The sequence below is a fragment of the Aquarana catesbeiana genome, linkage group LG07, assembly GCF_042186555.1.
Source record: "Aquarana catesbeiana isolate 2022-GZ linkage group LG07, ASM4218655v1, whole genome shotgun sequence".
Lineage (NCBI taxonomy): Eukaryota > Metazoa > Chordata > Amphibia > Anura > Ranidae > Aquarana > Aquarana catesbeiana.
The window spans coordinates 235,624,619-235,643,661 of record NC_133330.1 but is presented as its reverse complement, the minus strand read 5'-3'; the positions used below and the strand labels follow the sequence as shown (position 1 = coordinate 235,643,661).

Below are 19,043 nucleotides of genomic sequence, written 5' to 3'. Positions count from 1 at the left end.
ATCAGGTACCCCTTAAGCATTCAAAGGGCTATTCTCAGAGTCAGGCTAAAAGGTGCCATGCAGTGCTTCAGCTGGTGTGTTTAGGGAACAGGAACCACACCGAATCAGAGATTCTTGCAGCTCTGCAGGGACAGGCCCAAAGGTGGTTCACACCACGCCAGCTGGAGCCAGGAATGATGGTGTGCGATAATGGCTGGCACATGTCCTCAGTTTGATGGTGCAGCATTTCCTAAATACGTACCCAGGGTTGCAAGATGTGCTAAAGCTGGCCAGAAGAGTCTGTAGCCATTTGAGGCGGTCATAAACAGCCAGTGCTAGGTTGGCTGATATTCAGCAGGAAAACCACCTGCCCGTAAACAGCCTGATCTGTGACAAGCCCACCAGGTGGAACTCGACTTTGTCAATGCTGCAGCAGCTATACATGCAGCAGAGGGCTGTCATCAAGTACCTGTGTGAATATGGCACGACAATAGGCTCAGGCCTCCTTAGCTTTTTGTTTCCCCATGCTAATGGCTGATTATTAAGGATGCATGCATGCACTGTATTGTCACCATTTGAAGAGGCCACAAGGATGGTGAGTCGTGACAGTGCATGCATCAGTGACACAATCCCTGTTGTGTTCCTGCTGGAGAAGACTCTGAGTGGCATTATGGACAGGGAACTTGAGGCAGAACAGCAGGAGGAAGAGGAGGACTTTCCTTTCCTCTGAAGGCCCACTTTATCCAGACACCATCATTCCTATGTCACAGAACACACAGGAGGAGAGAGGGGAGGAGGATTCTGGCACTTTCATAGGCTTCGAAGAAGAGGAAGACATGCATCAATCTGTAGGCGATGGCTTTCCAACCCCAGGACCCTTGGGAGTGATACGTGGCTGGGAGGAGGAAGTTCCAGACGCTATCATCCTGAGTGACCCCGAGGAGTCTGCTTCTCAAACCTCGGTAAATTTGAGGCGCATGGGCAACCTCATGCTTCAAAGCCTGCGAAAGGACCCAAGAATACGTGGCATAAAGGAGAAGGATGATTACTGGTTGGCAACCCTCCTTGACCACCGTTATAAGGGGAAGGTCTCAGAACTCATCCCGTCCCCACAGAGAGTGCAGAAGATAAAATCTCTTGAGGACACGTTAAAGAGGATTTTATTGAATGTTTTTCTTGACTCCAGTAGGTTACAGTGTCATGGAAAACATCAATTTGAGTCTTCTGTTGGTCAAGAGAGGAGCATTGGAGAAGGCGTTCGCCTAAGTGAGGCATTTTGGAATTTTTTTAGTCTTCGCCACCCAGGGCTGTCAGCTTACACATCCCATCAGCAGCGTCTGCATTACATGGTGGACGATTACCTTGGGGCCAAAACAGAGATGGAGAGCTTTCCAGCTGATGATCCACTGACTTGCTGGGTCATGAGAATGGAACACTGGCCAGAACTTGCCAGTATGCTATTGAGTTGTTGGGCTGCCCTGCATCCAACGTGCTTTCAGTGGACATTCAGTGCTGCAGGAGGTTTCGTTACTGATCATAGAACACGTCTGTCCACAGACTCCGTGGACCGTTTGACTTTTATAAAAATATATCAGTCCTGAATTACCAGCTATGAAGTCCCTGATGCCGATGTCACTGATTACGTCTTTTTGGGATGTGGAATCTCTGCAGGACTTTGAGGCTGCCTAGCTTTGAGGATGCTCAATCATTTCATTTGGAAGAACGTTTTTGGTATAGGTTTCATGGGCACAATTAACACCCAAAGACCAATTTTTCAGCACCTGTTTCAGGTGCATTTCATTGCAATTTTTTTGCCTTCATCAAGAGCACCTCTATAGTGTTACAGTGGGAAAGCGCCCCCGACACTCAAAGAGTAATTTTTCTGCACCTGTTTGACAAGGGCATATCATTGCAATTTTTTACAGCAAGGCCAATTCTTGTTTTCATCAAGATTACCTCTATTGGGTTACGGTGGGAAAGCGCCACTGACACCCTAAGACCAATTTTTCTGCACTTGTTTGACAGGTGCATATCATTGTAATTTTTACAGCAAGGCCAATTCTTGCTTTTATCAAGATAACCTCTATAGGGTTATGGTGGGAAGGCACCACTGACACCCAAAGACCAATTTTTATGCACCCGTTACTTCTATAAAAAGTCAAAGTGACACCAGAATGTATCCAAAACATCTCTAATCTTGTTCCCAGTGCACTACATTGTGGCCTCATCATACACACTGGCTCCCCAGCTGTTGCTGAGCAAAATAAAGGCAGCTTGTAGGGAAAATGTCATTTTTTTTAGCTTTGTAAATGCAATTATTGCTGCAGCAGATTCCAGACATGGTACAGATCTACCACTTTACAGGTAGACTAAGGGGACCCCTCCAAGCACTATATTAGAAGGAATTTATCATTTTTAGGCTTTCACTTTAAAAATAAAAAAATCACTGCTCATTTAAAAATTACGTTTTTCACAAACTTTTTTTTTATTAATACATGTCCCCCAGGGCAGGACCAGGACCGCAATAACCATTGTATGCCCAATTACTTGCGTATAAGCCTTCAAAATTTTTGATTTTTGACGTGCGGGTCCCATTGACTTTAATTGGGTTCATCATTTGGGTCCGAACTTTCGCGGTGTTCGAAAGTTCTAGTGCGAACTGAATAGGGGTCCGTTCGGCCCATCCCTAATAGTGAATGTACTGTTCCTATTTTATAATGCATGATGTAGTCACCTCTGATGTATTGCACTATTTTATTCTCTTTGTAGTTTTTGTGTTGTAGTAAGTTTTGATTTTTAGTTGATTTTAGCTTAGAAAATACTTAAAATTTGCTTTTGTGTGTTCTTCCTGCCCTCCCACCCAGCACTCTATGCTTGCATAGATGAGTAATGGCCACACCCCTTGCCATATTGTGCCCTTGTAGTGTGAAGGAAGAGCAGAGATGTGTCTGTTCAGAGAGGGGGCATGTCAAAGCTTGGGGCCTGTTGGACAATGCAGTCATATTTAGACATACAGTATAAACAAAAGTGCAGCGCTGGTAAAGCCATAAAAAAAATGTAAGAAAACTGTAATATAAATGAGTCCAAACAGGTTAGTGTAGCGAACAGTGACAGTCCCAAAATGATCAGTGAAATCTTCCTCTGCATGTCATCTTACAGCTCTTCTTAGATTATTACACCGCTGTGATGCACCACCAAGTGCCAAATAAACACGCTTACAAAAGCAACTGGACTCCTTTTAATAAAGAAAGGGTCAAAATGCGCTTGTGTCTCCAAATGGTCTCCGTCTGAGATAGTGTACACCTCCTCCTCCAGGTCCAATCACACCTTCATGGCAGTCATCTTGAGCTTGAATTATTATCTCACTGCCAGTGTCCGCAATCTACGCTCACTTGAACAGTTATGCTTGCTATAGATTCTTCTGATTCCAGCACTTCTTCATAATCGTCCATGTGAATGCAAAGAGGCAGGAGCTCACTTGTTTAACCAGCGATAGTGATAGGTTAGGATCAGAGGCATAGTTTGAAGCTTGTGGGCCCCCACAAGCTTCATGCAAAAGCTGACCTGGGCCCCCACTACCACTCATCACATGCCAAGATACTCCCACCATGTGCCAGGATACTCCAAGTGGTTAAAGAGTTATTTCAGATCTTTATTTACATTTTAAGAGGGTAATTCAAAAGATTTTGGAGAAACTGTCCACATTTTGACATACCTCTCCAATTCTTTTGAATACCCTGGAGTAGGCATTGAGGAATGGAGAACTACCTGAACAACATAAAATAGATCAAAGATCAACGGGGTTTGGCATCCTTTTCTAAAAAAATAAAACTAGCAATGCTTAACCAAACAGTAAGGAAAATTAAGAACTATATAATAAAACAAATGTCACTGTAAAAATAAACTTAAAAGTGGACAGTATCTGTCAGTAGAGCAGTGGACCGTGTCAGTAGGGCAGTGGACAGTGTGTGGATGGTGTCAGTAGGGCAGTGGAGTGGATAATGTCATTAGAGCAGTGGAGTGGATGTCAGAGCAGTGGACAGCACCAGTAGGGCAGTGGACAGTGTCAGTAAAGCAGTGGACATGTCTGTAGGGCCAAGGATGGTGTCAGTATGGCAGTGGACTTTGTCAGTAGGGCAGAGAACTGCGTCAGCAGAGCAGTGGATGGTGTTAGCAGGGCAGTGGACGGTGTCAGTAGTTTTGTATTTTTTAATTTTTTTAAAAAATTATATTTTTTTATTTAATTTTTTACAGATTTTTTTTATTTTTTAGCAGCCCTGTTGGGGGGCTTTGGTGAAATATTAAGGGTCTAACTAGACCCCTGATGTCTCACTTTTGAGACACAGTCCTCAATCTTCATTTCTGCAGCCTCAGCTGCACAGAGGGAATAAACAGAAAGAGCTCTGCGCTGTGTTCCTCTTTACTATGCTTCAGTTATGAATGAACATAAAGAGTGATATGGGCCTGAAAAATGCTGTTTTTTTTTTTATTTTCCTTGAAGTGGAGGAGTCCCATTGTCAGAACAGAATTTCCCAGCGGGGAGGGTTCCTCCTCTATCTCTTTGCTTCTGTGGATGGAGGAAGCAGTTTGTTTGTTTTTTAATTACCGTATTTATCGGCGTATAACACGCACTTTTTTCCCCTTAAAATCAGGGGAAAATCGTGGGTGCGTGTTATACGCCGATCCCCGCTATTTTTATGATCTATCAGAGCGATCGCCGCCGACATTCACATAGCATGTATTTTTAAATATGGTGCCGCGGAGTTCGGACTGACTCGGCGGCGCTCGTTCAACTGAACGAGTGCCGCCGAGAACACAGTGACTGGGCGGAGCCGAGATACACATAGTCGAGGGTTCTCGGCTCTTCTCGGCGCCGTTCACAGTCCCGCCCAGTCCCGCCATTGGACCTCCGTTATGTCCATCATAGGGACTGGGCGTGACTGTGAACGGCGCCGAGAAGGGCCGAGAACCCTCGGCTATGTGTATCTCGGCTCCGCCCAGTCACTGTGTTCTCAGCGGCGCTCGTTCAGCTGAACGAGCGCCGCCGGGTCCCTCCGAACTCCGCGGCGCCATATTTAAAAATACACACTAAACTTGTGTATGTCGGCGGCACTGGGGACAAGGCTGCACTGACTACTGGGGACAAGGCTGCACTGACCACTGGGGACAAGGCTGCACTGACCACTGGGGACAAGGCTGCACTGGGGCAAGGCTGCACTGGGGCAAAGCTGCACTGGGGCAAGGCTGCACTGACAATTCTGCACTGGGGCAAGGCTGCACTGACAATTCTGCACTGGGGCAAAGCTGCACTGACAATTCTGCACTGGGGCAAAGTTGCACTGACAATTCTGCACTGGGGCAAAGCTGCACTGACAAGGCTGCACTGGGGCAAAGCTGCACTGACAAGGCTGCACTGGACACTGGGGCAAGGCTGCACTAACAAGGCTGCAGATGAACACTGATGAGGCTGCATTGATGGGCATTTAAATGTAAGTTTTTTTTCTTAAACTTCCCTCCTAAAAGTTTTTTTCCTTAAAATTCCCTCCTAAACTTGGGGTGCGTGTTATACACCGGCACGTGTTATACGCCGATAAATACTGGCTAATCAAAATAAAAGTCATCTATGGCTAGCTTTAGAATAGCAAAAAACAAAACAAAACCTATAGTTACAATTGTACACAAAAAAGAGGGGGTGCAGCTGTAAATTGGACCATGCCAAGGTAGCCTTATACAGTACGTATATTGATAATGTTCTCTCCATGAACATCTCTGAAGTATGGGGTGTTGTGGTAGGCTCCACCAATATATAAACTGATTTAGAAAGACGGAGAGGGAAAAGCTTAAGGGCAGAGGAGAAGGAAAAGTGGCACCGGCCAAAGTACAAGTAGTAAAGAGTAGGGTACCAAGAGCAGGACAAGGAGAGGCAGAGAGCAGGGGTAGGGGAAAGGGGGGAAGGTGGGAAGGTATCAGGGACCTGGCCGGAGGTTCCCATCTCAAAGGGCTTTAGTACCAATGCAAAAGTAACAAGTGGTCAAGGTTTAAGTAATGAATGTACTCAAGCCACAGGGCATTTTCTGAAATTGACTGCAGTACCACTGTAGACCACGTACACATTCCAAGGAGTAAGAAGTAAAGGTGCAGGAGGGCAAATTGATGCATACAGGAACAAAAACCTAACAGAGCTCGAATAATTCTCCATCCATTCCAAAGCTAAAAAACAAAAACAAAAAGTCTGGGATTCTTCTTTAATACCCATACTATTTAACTGTTCTTCTGAATCCAGAAGTGATGCATAATAAACGTAGCCTAAATGCCTTCCAATCCAATACTTCAGGTTAAGTATGAAATGTAATGTTTCAGATATTTCTAAAAAGCCAGTAGAGAACTTACGATCTCAAAGAGTTTGAAGAAGTCGATGCTGGCATACAGGACATCTTCTATCCTCTGTAACCTCTGCTGAGACAAGACACACATGGCATTGCGGATTGCGTGCATTCCTCTGCGGCTGGTGAAGATAATGAACCGTTCCAAGAGGGTCTGGCTGCAAGCTATGTCTTTCAGTGCCAGATCAGGTATTCCAGAGGCAAACTGCAATGGGAAAAACACAAAGCAAACATCCATCAGCTCAGGTATCGATAAACTTGCTATAGATCAACATGCAACTAGAAGAAATTGTTTATACTTTTATAGAAACAAACCAGACATCACTTTTGGATATTATGCACTGTATTGTTACAATGTTTTTTATAACTTTGTATTGTGATGTTATAACATGTTTTTATGTGAAATGATGATGGCGCTATAGGATTTTACAAAATTGAGCTAATAAACTTGTAATTTTAGATAAAAAATGTTGTGCCTCAAAAATCCCATTTGAATTATTGTAGCCCCTTTAAGATGATGTGCTGTTTTATGATGTGACACTTGAATGTTCTTTAATCCTCCTAGGTATTCTCCTACTCTTCTAGTTGTCAGTTCTAGGCATATAGACATAGAGTGGGGTAGACTCAATGGACCACTTGGCCTTTTTTCTGCCGTCACTTTTCTATGTTTCTATATAAATTGACCCTTCCTGTCTCCCTGACCCCAGCCTCCATGTGTCTTGTTTTTTTGTTAGCATGATATTAAGGAAAGCTAGAAATTTGGCCTAGGATGGCCGGAAGTATAAATAGGTCCCTGATGTTTTTTCATTTTAGTTTGGGATACAGTATGGACCATTAAGACTCTGGCAGAAAGTGTTTTGCTTCATTTTTTCTGTCTGGGAGATCTTACCTTTACTTCCTGGCCGAGTCACATGAGGCTGACAAGGACAGGAAGTAAGTAGAAATCCCAAAGAAGCACACTTTTTATTAGTAGACAGGTAAAGCTATAAAATCTGCTAGATTTTGGTTGTTGTCTGTGACCCCACTGGAGCTTTCCTCTTACTGTATATACCTCTATAGTAACAACATTGTCACCAGGATAGTAAGCTAAAAAATCTCCAATGGGACACAGACAGCAAAAAATGGACAGGGGCTTTATTGGCTTCTTAGTATTTACTGATACCTGTTACAAGACCCCTTGTTTTTTATTTTCTATGGTTATATTCAATTTGATGGCAGCGCCTCGTTTGCTATATTGTGATCCATAAAGTTTCGGAAAATCAGTCTACCTTGGCGTGTGCATAAATCCTTCCTATCTTTCCAAAGGGACAACTCTCATGTATATACGTAATTGTGTGCACATTGTTCTTAAAGTGGTTGTAAAGGCACAAAGTTTTTTACCTTCATGCATTTAAAGCATGAAGGTAAAAAACCTTCTGTATGCAGCAGCCCCCCTAATACTTACCAGAGCGTTCTCTTGATCCAGCGATGTCCACGAGAGCCTTGCCTCTCCGGTGACTCACACTCCTGATTGGCTATTGGCAGCAGCGGGAGCTAATGGCTCCCGCTGCTGTCAATAACAGCCAGTGAGCCAATCAGGAGACAATCCAGCGATGTCTACGAGAGCCTTGCCTCTCCGAGGACTCGCACTCCAAATTGGCTATTGGCAGCAGCGGGAGCTAATGGCTCCCGCTGCTGTCAATAACAGCCAGTGAGCCAATCAGGAGACGAAGGGGTGGGGGCAGGGCCAAACAGAGGCTGTGTGTGTAAATGGGCACACAGAGCCACAGTTCAGGTGCCCCCATAGCAAGTTGCTTGCTGTGGGGGCTCCTGACAGGAGGGAGGAGCCAGAAGCGCCGGCGCGGGAACCTGAGAAGAGGAGGATCCAGGCCACTTTGGGCAAAACCACTGCACAGAGCAGGTAAGTATAACATGTTTATTATTTTAATGAACAAAAAAATTAAAGCTTTTCACTTTAACGTGGCTGTAAACTCTGCATCAAAACTGTAGCATTCTCAGCTTCCTGGCTCTCCCCTTGTGACTGTGAGACATCGATCGAGAAAAAGGGTTGGATAGCACGCGATCACGCATGTGCAATATTTCGGCAGGGGAGACGGGGTAGGGCAGAAATCCACAGGGGAGACAGAAAACATTACTAAAGATGGTGCAGCCTATTCCCTGAAGACAATTTTATTCAAAACACTAAAAAATAGTAAGTAAGAAGCGTTTTTAAAAACATTACCTTGTGCAATGATTGATAATACTTTTTATAATGACATTATATAAGAAAAACGAAATGGAATGCAGAGTTTACTTCCTTTTTAAGGTTCTACTGTTTTTGCTATTCTCTTGCTGTTGTCCCCAAACGATGCCTTACAGGCTATGTTATGCTTCTTTTTCTCATATTTTGTCTGTATGAGACACATGCATTCTTTTATACCGATGTTCAGCATCCTGTGCTGGTATGGTGTCTGTCTGTTTTATGTGCATAAATAAAGGAATTACAAAAAAAATTAAAAAATGGACAAAATGGACAAAAATGTTTCCTACTCTATACCTCCAAGACGTTTTGTTACAGACATTTAACTGGAACCTGAGGATCGGAAATGCAGATATTGCAGGTGAAAAAATGATTGTCTGGTCTGGATATAACTAATATTTGCATTTAGCAGCCTTGTGGTGTTTTGGGTAGACTGAGTTACATTGTGTTTAAGCTGGCCATACTCGCATAGAGGTTTTTTGTTCAACCTGCGGGCTGAATGAAGGATGTTTAACAGGTGGACAAACTAACTCTGCCGGCTATTGTAAACCCAGACAGTGGCTGCATCTGATTGGATGCAGTCACTGTTTGGCTGACAATTTTTCACTTGGCTCATTCAAGAGGTGTTGACTGAACAATCAACTTTAATCGAGCCAGTTGGTATCGACAGGGGCATGTATGGCTTGAATTTTGGCTAATTCAGCAGGAAGATAACAATGTACGCAACAAATGCTACAAAACTTATCATTTTGCTGCCCTTAGTTTTAATATCAAATTAGCCGGGAAAATGATTAAATGGGAGTTATTCTTTAATATATAAAGAAATGCTAAAATATATTTTGAAAGCATTCCAGTAATTCAATATTATTGGAAGATGAACACACATGAATGGATTGCTACTTCTGCTATCTAGATGGAACCATACTCATTCACTACTACAATTACCCAGGTGACCCCACCTCCCTCTCTTGTGAGAGCTGTTTCACATTTTTGCAGGCTTTGGATGGTTATGAATTTATGAATGTTCAGATCATTTATATACTCTATGTGGCATGAGAAGTCATAAAATAAAGTGAACAGACAGAAATTTAATGTACATTTAACAAGGAAATATGGGCCCACAGACTTCCTACATTAGTGTGTCTGTATAGAATAACCTGGAATACTTAATGTGTTACAAAGTGAGCACCTGATCTTAGTATTTCAGTCAATGAGTGGGTTATCAGTATGTAATGATTAGTCTGGCAAACAAGGTAATAGATCTTATACATACAGTAGACATATTTATCAGCTGAGTGCAGAATGGAATGTCTTTTTGTACAAATCAATATGGGAAACGAGGAATCATCAGAGTGGAACTAATGTTAGACTGGATGTATTTAGTTACCTATTGCTGGTTTGGGGTTTAAATATATGCTTCACTGAGACAGATGGCTTAAGCGATAGGGTGGAAGAATAATACGAGCATTCAGCACATGTTCAGATATACAGAGACATATGCTTATTATGCCACATCTGTGTTGGAGAAGTCCCTCTATAAAATGTATGTATCTTTACCTACAGGAATGTGGTAGAGTTATGTTAGACTAACTTAAACACAATTTGATACCAATTGATTTTAGTTTTTAAAAAATTACATTAGAAAGAAAATTTCCAGAAACACAAAGTAACCAATCAGAGATCAGCTTTTAATAGTATTTTAACCTGACATAAATGGCGTCATATTAGAGATTGTGACAGTTGCTCCTTTAAATGTGAAACACTCTATTTCTAAAACCGTAAAAAGTAAAGTAGGTGCTATTTCTCTACAGTAATCCTTACATACTTTGTGTTTACATCCAAATGTGATTAAAACATTCAAATGAGTGGTAAATCAATATCCCATTTATGAAAATATTTTCTAACTCTAACTTACATTAAGGTGAAAAAACACCTGGCAGTGACCCCCCCCCCGTTTTACTTACCTGAGCCCTGGAACTTCATCCGGCGGGGACGCACTCTTCCTCTGCCCAGGGTTCTCAGCTCTTGATTGGATAGATTGATAGCAGCGCAGTCATTGGCTCCCGCTGCTGTCAATCAAATCCAATGATGCGGACAGAGGGGCAGAGTCATACATTTGGACGCCGAATGCTGGACTCGGGAACACGCCCACAAGGTAACCCCCCGAGAGAGCGCCTCTCCTAGGGGGTTATCTGATGTGGGGAGGAGCCGCCGAGGTACCCCAGAAGACGGTGCAAAATGAGCTGCACAGTAAAATAAACAAAGCTTTACAATCACTTTAATCCATACACAGCCATCTGATTGTTCAGACAAAGGCACCGTCTGTCTTACCGTTTTACTGGTAAACGGATGTGACATCACCTGCGCTCCACGGATGTCTCAGCAGCGATCCGACCACTATGCATTTCTCTATATTAGCGTCATCAGGATTCAGGATGACTTGTGAGTCACATTTTATTGCATAATATTGCGGCTATATGACGTTTGCAGTTTTTTTGAGTTAGAAAATCTTTTCACAAATGGGATATTGATTTACCACTCATTTGAATATTTTAATCACATTTGGATGTAAACACAAAATGTGTAAGGATTAATGTAGAGAAATAGCTTTTAATTGTATGTCTGTATGTACATTAAACTGAAAATTGACATGCACCCGATTCATTTGGGTTATGCATATAGTTGTGCTTCTTTCTCTACCAAGACATTAAAAAGGCTGCTGAATGGACACCCATACTGCCTTTTATCCTAATCCTAAATTCTTTTTATTATCCGGTGTTGCTTCTATTACTGCCTGTACACAAACAATGATGAAGGGGGAGTTGTGAGTCACTGAAAGCGTTGGATGTACCTTCAGATTTTTTACCAAGACTAATACATTTATACTGGACTAAGTGCTTGTTTACACATGTGGTTGAGGAGCAGTAAAAATAGGTGTTTGAACTGTGGTTTTACCATCCCCCATCCCTTAAGCCACAAAAACATCTGGATGGGGTTATAAACCGCCGTGTCACCTTGTGCAATACGTGCAGTTGCAGTGCAGGCATTACAAGGTTAAAACAGCCAGTAACCACCTGTTAAATGCTTCTCAAGGGAGAATCACTTTTCAGAAGGGCAGCAAGGTCTGCCGCAAATGTAAACGTAGCTTTACTGTTAGCTTGTGGAGCTCTTCACCTCTGCACCCTTTTAAGAAATATAAAAGAAACCCACTGTAAACCTAGTCACATATTCCTTACAAATCAATAAATGTACTTACATTGTAAAAAAATTAAAAGCTAGTATTAGCTAAATATGTCCTACATTAGCTTCCTTCAAAAGCCCGTACAGCACATCGGTAAAGGGGGCGGTACTGTGGGCCATTCAGCCTCTCCTGTGTTACACAGTGCTGCACAAAGTTGTATAGGCTACAGCAGAGTGATGGTCTCATTAGTGTGATAGTATTGTCCAATTAGCTGTGAGCGTATGGCTGAACTGCAGTGGAGAAAAGTGAGCTCACTGAGCTCGTAATACTGTTTGGCAGGGGTGCCTTGATCACAAGACTATCAGAATGAAAATTGCAAATGCCTTTGGCAGGAAAACCATTTCACATATACTTTGTCACATATACCATATGCAGTTTAACTGTGCATTTAACTTGGTTTTAAGTTCCACTTTAAACAGGTCTTCTTAGAGTTGGTAATTATGCTAATTAAAGTGTCTGTTAAGCCACTGTGTGATACTGCTACACTTCACTCTTACATTAAATGATGTGCCCAGTGTATGTGTTTTAGAAAAAAATATGCCCCTGTATACCTTATTTCATAGCGCTCACATGGCTGCTCGCCGCTCTCCTCCCAAGTCTGATAACTAGAGTGGGAGGGGCTTGGAATCCCCAGCTGAGGTCAGCCGGGAGGAGTGGAGGAGAGGAGGGGAGGAGAGGAGGAGAGAGGCAGTCTGTCATCTCAGCGCCACTCTGAAATAAGGTATACAGGGGCATATTTTTTTTTTCAAAAACACATACATTGGGGCACATCATTTAATGTAAAACAGTGGATTGTAGCAATATTACACAGTTATTTTAGCAGCAGGAGGGGAGGATTGGGGAGCAGATCGGAGCTGACAGGCAGGGAGGGAGGAGGAGAGAGGGAGCAAGGAAAGACAGCGGCTGACAGGGGGGAATGAAAACTGACCATGGTATCAGGGGCTCAGCAGCCATGATAAACGTGGTCAGTTTACAGGGAGGAGGGCAGCACCAGGCAGAATCAACTAGGTATTTTATATGAAAGAAAGGGCCAAATTACACAGCACAAGCACTGTGCTGTATAACATGCTTTAAAGGAACAGGATCAATGTATTTTGGGGGTTACAGCCACTTTAATGCATAAAAAATATCAAATTGACATTACAATTTGATACTGTATATTCTGCATCTCAAGTTCAATTCAAGTGCAGCATTTTTCAAATATGCTGCATGTCACGTTTTACAATCAATACAGCCATAAACACAATCATTATTATTATTATACAGGATTTATGAAGTGCCAACAGTTTGCGCAGCGCTTTACAATATAAATCATCCGTTTCAGTCACTTGCATCTGACAACTGTTGCCTGGACAGGAAGAGAGAGAAAATCTCAAAGTTGGGATATTATCAGCCTGTCCTGACCTGACCTACGACTTATCATTTGGTACTATGTTCTGGTCCTGTCACCATCCAGGCACTCTGTAGGCATTGTATGCATACACTGTTTATAGTTTGTCTTGGGGGTACACACCCAGGTGCTGTATGCACATCTGAACTATCAGCGGCTCTAGCGAAGACCAGATATTACTAGACCCAACAACTTTGGAAAAACCTTATTGTGATGATAAAGAGGACCTATTTTTTGCCAATCATAAAAAAGGACCTATCTACCTCAATACGTGACACTTTGTCAGGTCCCATTAGGGATATTTTTTTCCCTACATAAGTAGAAAGCTCTGTATCGTGACACAAAATATGCCCCGGTGATAACGTTGTTAGGGCAGACCTGGCATAAAAATGCTAGGTCTGCTTATCTGGCATCCCATCCTGGTTTTATGCACTACTGCTTAGTATGAATCATTATGTAGATTATATTTTTATTATTATTGTTGCTATTATTAATAATATTACATAACCCAGTGTGCCTCTGCATAAAACACTATATAGGGGCCTTTGATTTCATGTTCATTGAATGTCATACTATCTAAGCCTATGAATAAGAAGTGAATATTCTTGTTTTCTGCTGCAACACTTCCTTTAAAAAAAATGACCTGTTAATGATTGTGAAAGTTAAGGGAGCTAATTTTATCTGCCTTTAGATTATTAGTGATGTTCTGTACTCATTGTGAAACCAGTGAAATCACTTCATTAGGCATCTCACACACACTCATTCTCTAAGAATGACTTGTCCAACCAAATATCTGGGGAAATAAAGAACATGTGTGAACCTCTTCACCATCCTGACACTGACTCAGTACTTAAGACATCTGCTTTAATGCTCACAGCAACCTAGGCTTGTAATTAGGCCAGATCAATGATTGCATCTCCCACGCATCAGAAGGAAAGTGAGTTATTTCATTTCTTTCTGGCCTTTCCCAGAAATCCATTGGCCATAAATATACAATGCTGTATTGACAATGAAGGCTGAGTCAGTGTGAATCTGGCAATTCTGAGTCTTCCTAAATTATCTCTAGCTAGTGTTCATGAGATTAGTCAGCAGTTCGAGACTGTCAGTATCAAATTCCCATAGAGCTGGCGTGGCACGAGCTACTTAAAAGTTGCAAGCTGGCTACTAGAATGATGACCTATTGATCTGTACTTGACCACAAATGGTTTACTTCACAAGGGGAGAGTTTTAGCGCTAAGACGTGAGATGACTCATATAATTTGGCTGATAATGCAAACAAAAGCAGTGACCTCTAGGCTGATTAGTTGAGGTCACTAAGGGACAATACCTGATCACATGGCTGAGAATGACACTTGAAACCGTAGTCATTTTTATAGAAACAAGAGTTCACAAGACCCCCACCTTGCCTGTTTAATGTGTATTTATCACCAACTTACAAAAGCCTTTTGATGCAGTCCTGCTATTCCTTTACAATTATTGACCTCTCCAACTGCCATGACAAGGAACCTTTGGGATTCCCTTGAGCATTGGGACTCTACAGTGGTAGATATTGAAACAAGCAACAAAGTGCTGCATTTAAGGAGGGGTTGACCTACCTGTTTTTAGGGAGGTGGTAACCTCTGGCGTATAGTGCAGATAAAGCCATGATTTTACAAAGCAAATAATTACCAATTACTTGCATAGAGCCGCTTCAGGCTTCTTGGCTTCATTAATTACAGGATATGGCTTTATTAGCTCTATAGTGTAAAGCTTGTAAGGCTGGCCATACATTATACAATTTCCTTGCACAATTTTCCTTTAAATTTACCAAAACCATATAATATGAGGTCAAACCTAAGCACTTTTAATTTGTATGCAATCAGGCAGGCCCTCGCACTACATAGTTGAAGGTAAAGCTAAAGGACATAGATTAAGAAAATTGTATAATGTATGGCCATCTTAAGTCTAGGGGCACAGTACTACCATTAATGTCACAGTGATGTGGTAAAAAAATAACCTAAAAGCCCCCCTCTAAAGTACTGTGAGATACAGTATTGCCTTCTTATAACAGGAGTAGGGATGAGCTTCGTGTTCGAGTCGAACCCATGTTCGACTCGAACATCGGCTGTTCGATCGTTCGCCGAATTGCGAACGATATGGGCCGTTCGCGCCAAATTTGTGTGGCGCGTCACGGCCCATAATTCACTGCGGCATCGCAGTGCATTGCTTGCTGATGATTGGCCAAGCATGCACTATGACCCGCATGCTTGGCCAATCACAGCGCCGCCTTAACAGAGAGCCATAATTGGCCAAAGCCAAGGAGGCTTTGGCCAATTATGGCTCAGGGGATTTAGTACACGCCCCACACTATATAAGGCCGCCTGCACGGCGGCCCTGTGCAGTGTTTTCCAGTGTGCTTAGAGAGAGAGAGAGACAGTGTCATTTCATTTGAGTTAGCTAGATTAGGCAGGACAGTCAGTCAGTTAGCTGCACTTAAAGTGTATTGTGTATATATATGCATCCCAGGTGTTGCATATATATATATATATACACTGTATTCAGTTTAGCTAGATCCGTTCCTGTTATCTTCTAGACTATTTACATTTAGTGCAGTGCGTCCTGCTCACAGTGTTCAGCTAGATCCGTTCCTGTTATATTCCTACTGACAGGCAGGCTTGTCTTGTTACAGTATTTTGAAGAAAATTACTGGTGTTCTTTTGATCCTATTAGTACCACAGTCAGGCAGCTAGACTATTTACATTTAGTGCAGTGCGTCCTGCTCACAGTGTTCAGCTAGATCCGTTCCTGTTATCTTCTTACTGACAGGCAGGCTTGTCTTGTTACAGTATTTTAAAGAAAATTACTGGTGTTCTTTTGATCCTATTAGTACCACAGTCAGGCAGCTAGACTATTTACAGTTAGTGCAGTGCGTCCTGCCCACAGTGTTCTGCTAAACCTACAAGTAAGTGGGGTGCGTCCTGCTCACAGTGTTCAGCTAAACCTACAAGTTAGTGGGGTGCGTCCACCTCACAGTGTTCAGCTAAACCTACAAGCTAGTGGGGTGCGTCCTGCTCACAGTGTTCAGCTAGATCCGTTTCTGTTATCTTCTTACTGACAGGCAGGCTTGTCTTGTTACAGTAAATACAGCTACCTGAAGAAAATTGCTGGTGTTCTTTTGATCCCATTAGTACCACAGTCAGGCAGCTAGACTATTTACAGTTAGTGCAGTGCGTCCTGCTCACAGTGTTCTGCTAAACCTACAAGTTAGTGGGGTGCGTCCTGCTCACAGTGTTCAGCTAAACCTACAAGTTAGTGGGGTGCGTCCACCTCACAGTGTTCAGCTAAACCTACAAGCTAGTGGGGTGCGTCCTGCTCACAGTGTTCAGCTAGATCCGTTCCTGTTATCTTCTTACTGACAGGCAGGCTTGTCTTGTTACAGTATTTTAAAGAAAATTACTGATGTTCTTTTGATCCTATTAGTATCACAGTCAGACAGCTAGACTATTTACAGTTAGTGCAGTGCGTCCTGCTCACAGTGTTCTGCTAAACCTACAAGTTAGTGGGGTGCGTCCTGCTCACAGTGTTCAGCTAAACCTACAAGTTAGTGGGGTGCGTCCACCTCACAGTGTTCAGCTAAACCTACAAGCTAGTGGGGTGCGTCCTGCTCACAGTGTTCAGCTAGATCCGTTTCTGTTATCTTCTTACTGACAGGCAGGCTTGTCTTGTTACAGTAAATACAGCTACCTGAAGAAAATTGCTGGTGTTCTTTTGATCCTATTAGTACCACAGTCAGGTAGCTAGACTATTTACAGTTAGTGCAGTGCGTCCTGCTCACAGTGTTCTGCTAAACCTACAAGTTAGTGGGGTGCGTCCACCTCACAGTGTTCAGCTAAAGCTACCTGTAGAAGGTTGGTGGTGTTCTCATACTACAGGCAGGCAGTTGATTTTGCTAGCTGCAGTATCAGTATATATATATATATATATATATATATATATATATATATATATATATCCCAGCTTAGTGCAGCTACAGGCCATTAGTATGTCTGGAAGGCCAAGAAGGAGAGGCAGACAGTCACAAGCCAATAAGAGAGGGCAAGCAGGCTCTGTGTCTAGTGCTGGTCGTGGAGACGGTGCATCCTCATCAGCACGTGGCCAAGGGACACGCTTGGCCTTTTTTTCGGCAGCTGACCATGTTGAGCCGCAACATGCGGAAGACTTGGTCGAGTGGATGACCAAGCCGTCCTCATCCTCCTCATCCTCTCTCACCCATGCCCAGGGTACTTTGTCTGGCAAAGCAGCGGCCTCTTCCCTCGGCTCAATGTCATCAGTGACTCCTTCCCTAGCCCCACCATGTCCTCCTGAGGAGTCCCTCGAACTGTTTGACCACAGTGTTGGGTACATGCTCCAGGAGGATGCCCAGCGTTTGGAAGGCTCTGATGATGATACTGAGCTCGATGAAGGCAGTAACACGAGCACGGACAGAGGGGGTGCCCAAGAAGGACAGCAATCTGGCAGTCATGCTCCCCCTGCTGCAGCATACTGCCAGGTTTGCTCCAGTGATGAGGAGGGAGGGGATGATGAGGTCACTGACTCAACGTGGGTGCCTGATAGGAGAGAGGAGGAGGAGGAGGAGGAGGAGGCGGCACATCACCAACGAGGCAGGATGCCCTCCAGGGGCCAGCCTAAGGGCAGCACATTGACTGCATCACACCCCAAAGCTCCACATGTGCAGGGCGCTGCAGTCTCTGCGCGTTATTCAAAAAGTTCTTTGGTGTGGGCCTTTTTTGAGACGAGTGCATCAGATCGCACCGCTGCTATTTGCAACATATGTCTCAAGCGTATCTCGCATGGCCAAAACATCTCCCGCTTGGGTACCACATGCTTGACCAGACATATGTTGACCTGCCATGCAGTTCGTTGGCAAGCGTATCTAAAAGACCCACACCAAAGAACAAAGAGGACCTCTGCTTGCTCCTCATCAGCTGAGATTTCCAACCCCACTAGACCTTCAGTCCTCTCTGAGACCTGCACTGAGAGGAATGAAGGTGTAGAATTAGGTGTGTCACAGCCACGTACTTGTGGGCAATCTGATTTTGGTACACCGACGTCAGATTGTACCAGGCAAATTTCCCTGCCCCAGCTGCTGCACCGCCGAAAGAAGTTTGCTCCCAGCCATCCACATGCCCAACGGTTGAATGCTAGCTTGGCAAAATTGCTAGCACTTCAACTGCTGCCTTTTCAGTTGGTAGACTCTGCCCCCTTCCGTGAGTTTGTGGAATGTGCGGTTCCTCAGTGGCAGGTACCCAAACGCCACTTTTTCTCACGGAAGGCGATTCCGGCTCTCTACCAGCATGTGGAAGGCAATGTCCATGCCTCGCTGGACAGGGCGGTCAGCGGTAAGGTGCATATTACTGCTGACTCATGGTCCAGCAGGCATGGACAGGGACGTTACCTAAGTTTCACGGCGCATTGGGTGACTCTGCTGGCAGCTGGGAAGGATGCAGGACAAGGTGCAGTAGTGTTGGAGGTTGTTCCGCCACCACGCCTCCAAAATGCTAATGATTGTGACACACCTCTCTCCTCCACCCCCTCCTCTTCTTCTTCCTCCATGGCCTCTTCCTCGGAACCAGCGGTGCTCCGTAGTCGTTCAAGGGGCTACGCAAGTACGCAGGCCAAAAGATGCCATGCGGTGCTTGAGCTGGTGTGCTTGGGGGACAGGAGCCACACTGGGGCAGAGGTTCTGTCAGCTCTGCAGGGGCAGGTTCAGAGGTGGTTGACGCCACGCCAACTTAAGGCAGGAATGGTGGTTTGCGACAATGGCACCAACCT

At 43.8% G+C, this 19,043-nt stretch overlaps 1 protein-coding gene across 2 annotated transcripts in view; it reads right to left on the bottom strand.

Moving 5' to 3' along the window:
• Window positions 1-19,043, bottom strand: part of ABCA4 (ATP binding cassette subfamily A member 4) — a 450,770-nt gene that overhangs the window by 315,093 nt on the left and 116,634 nt on the right. For both annotated transcript variants that reach the window (XM_073593112.1, XM_073593113.1), the window contains exon 7: window positions 6,370-6,567. In XM_073593112.1, the coding sequence (XP_073449213.1) occupies window positions 6,370-6,567 (198 nt within the window). The remainder of the gene's footprint in view (window positions 1-6,369; window positions 6,568-19,043) is intronic.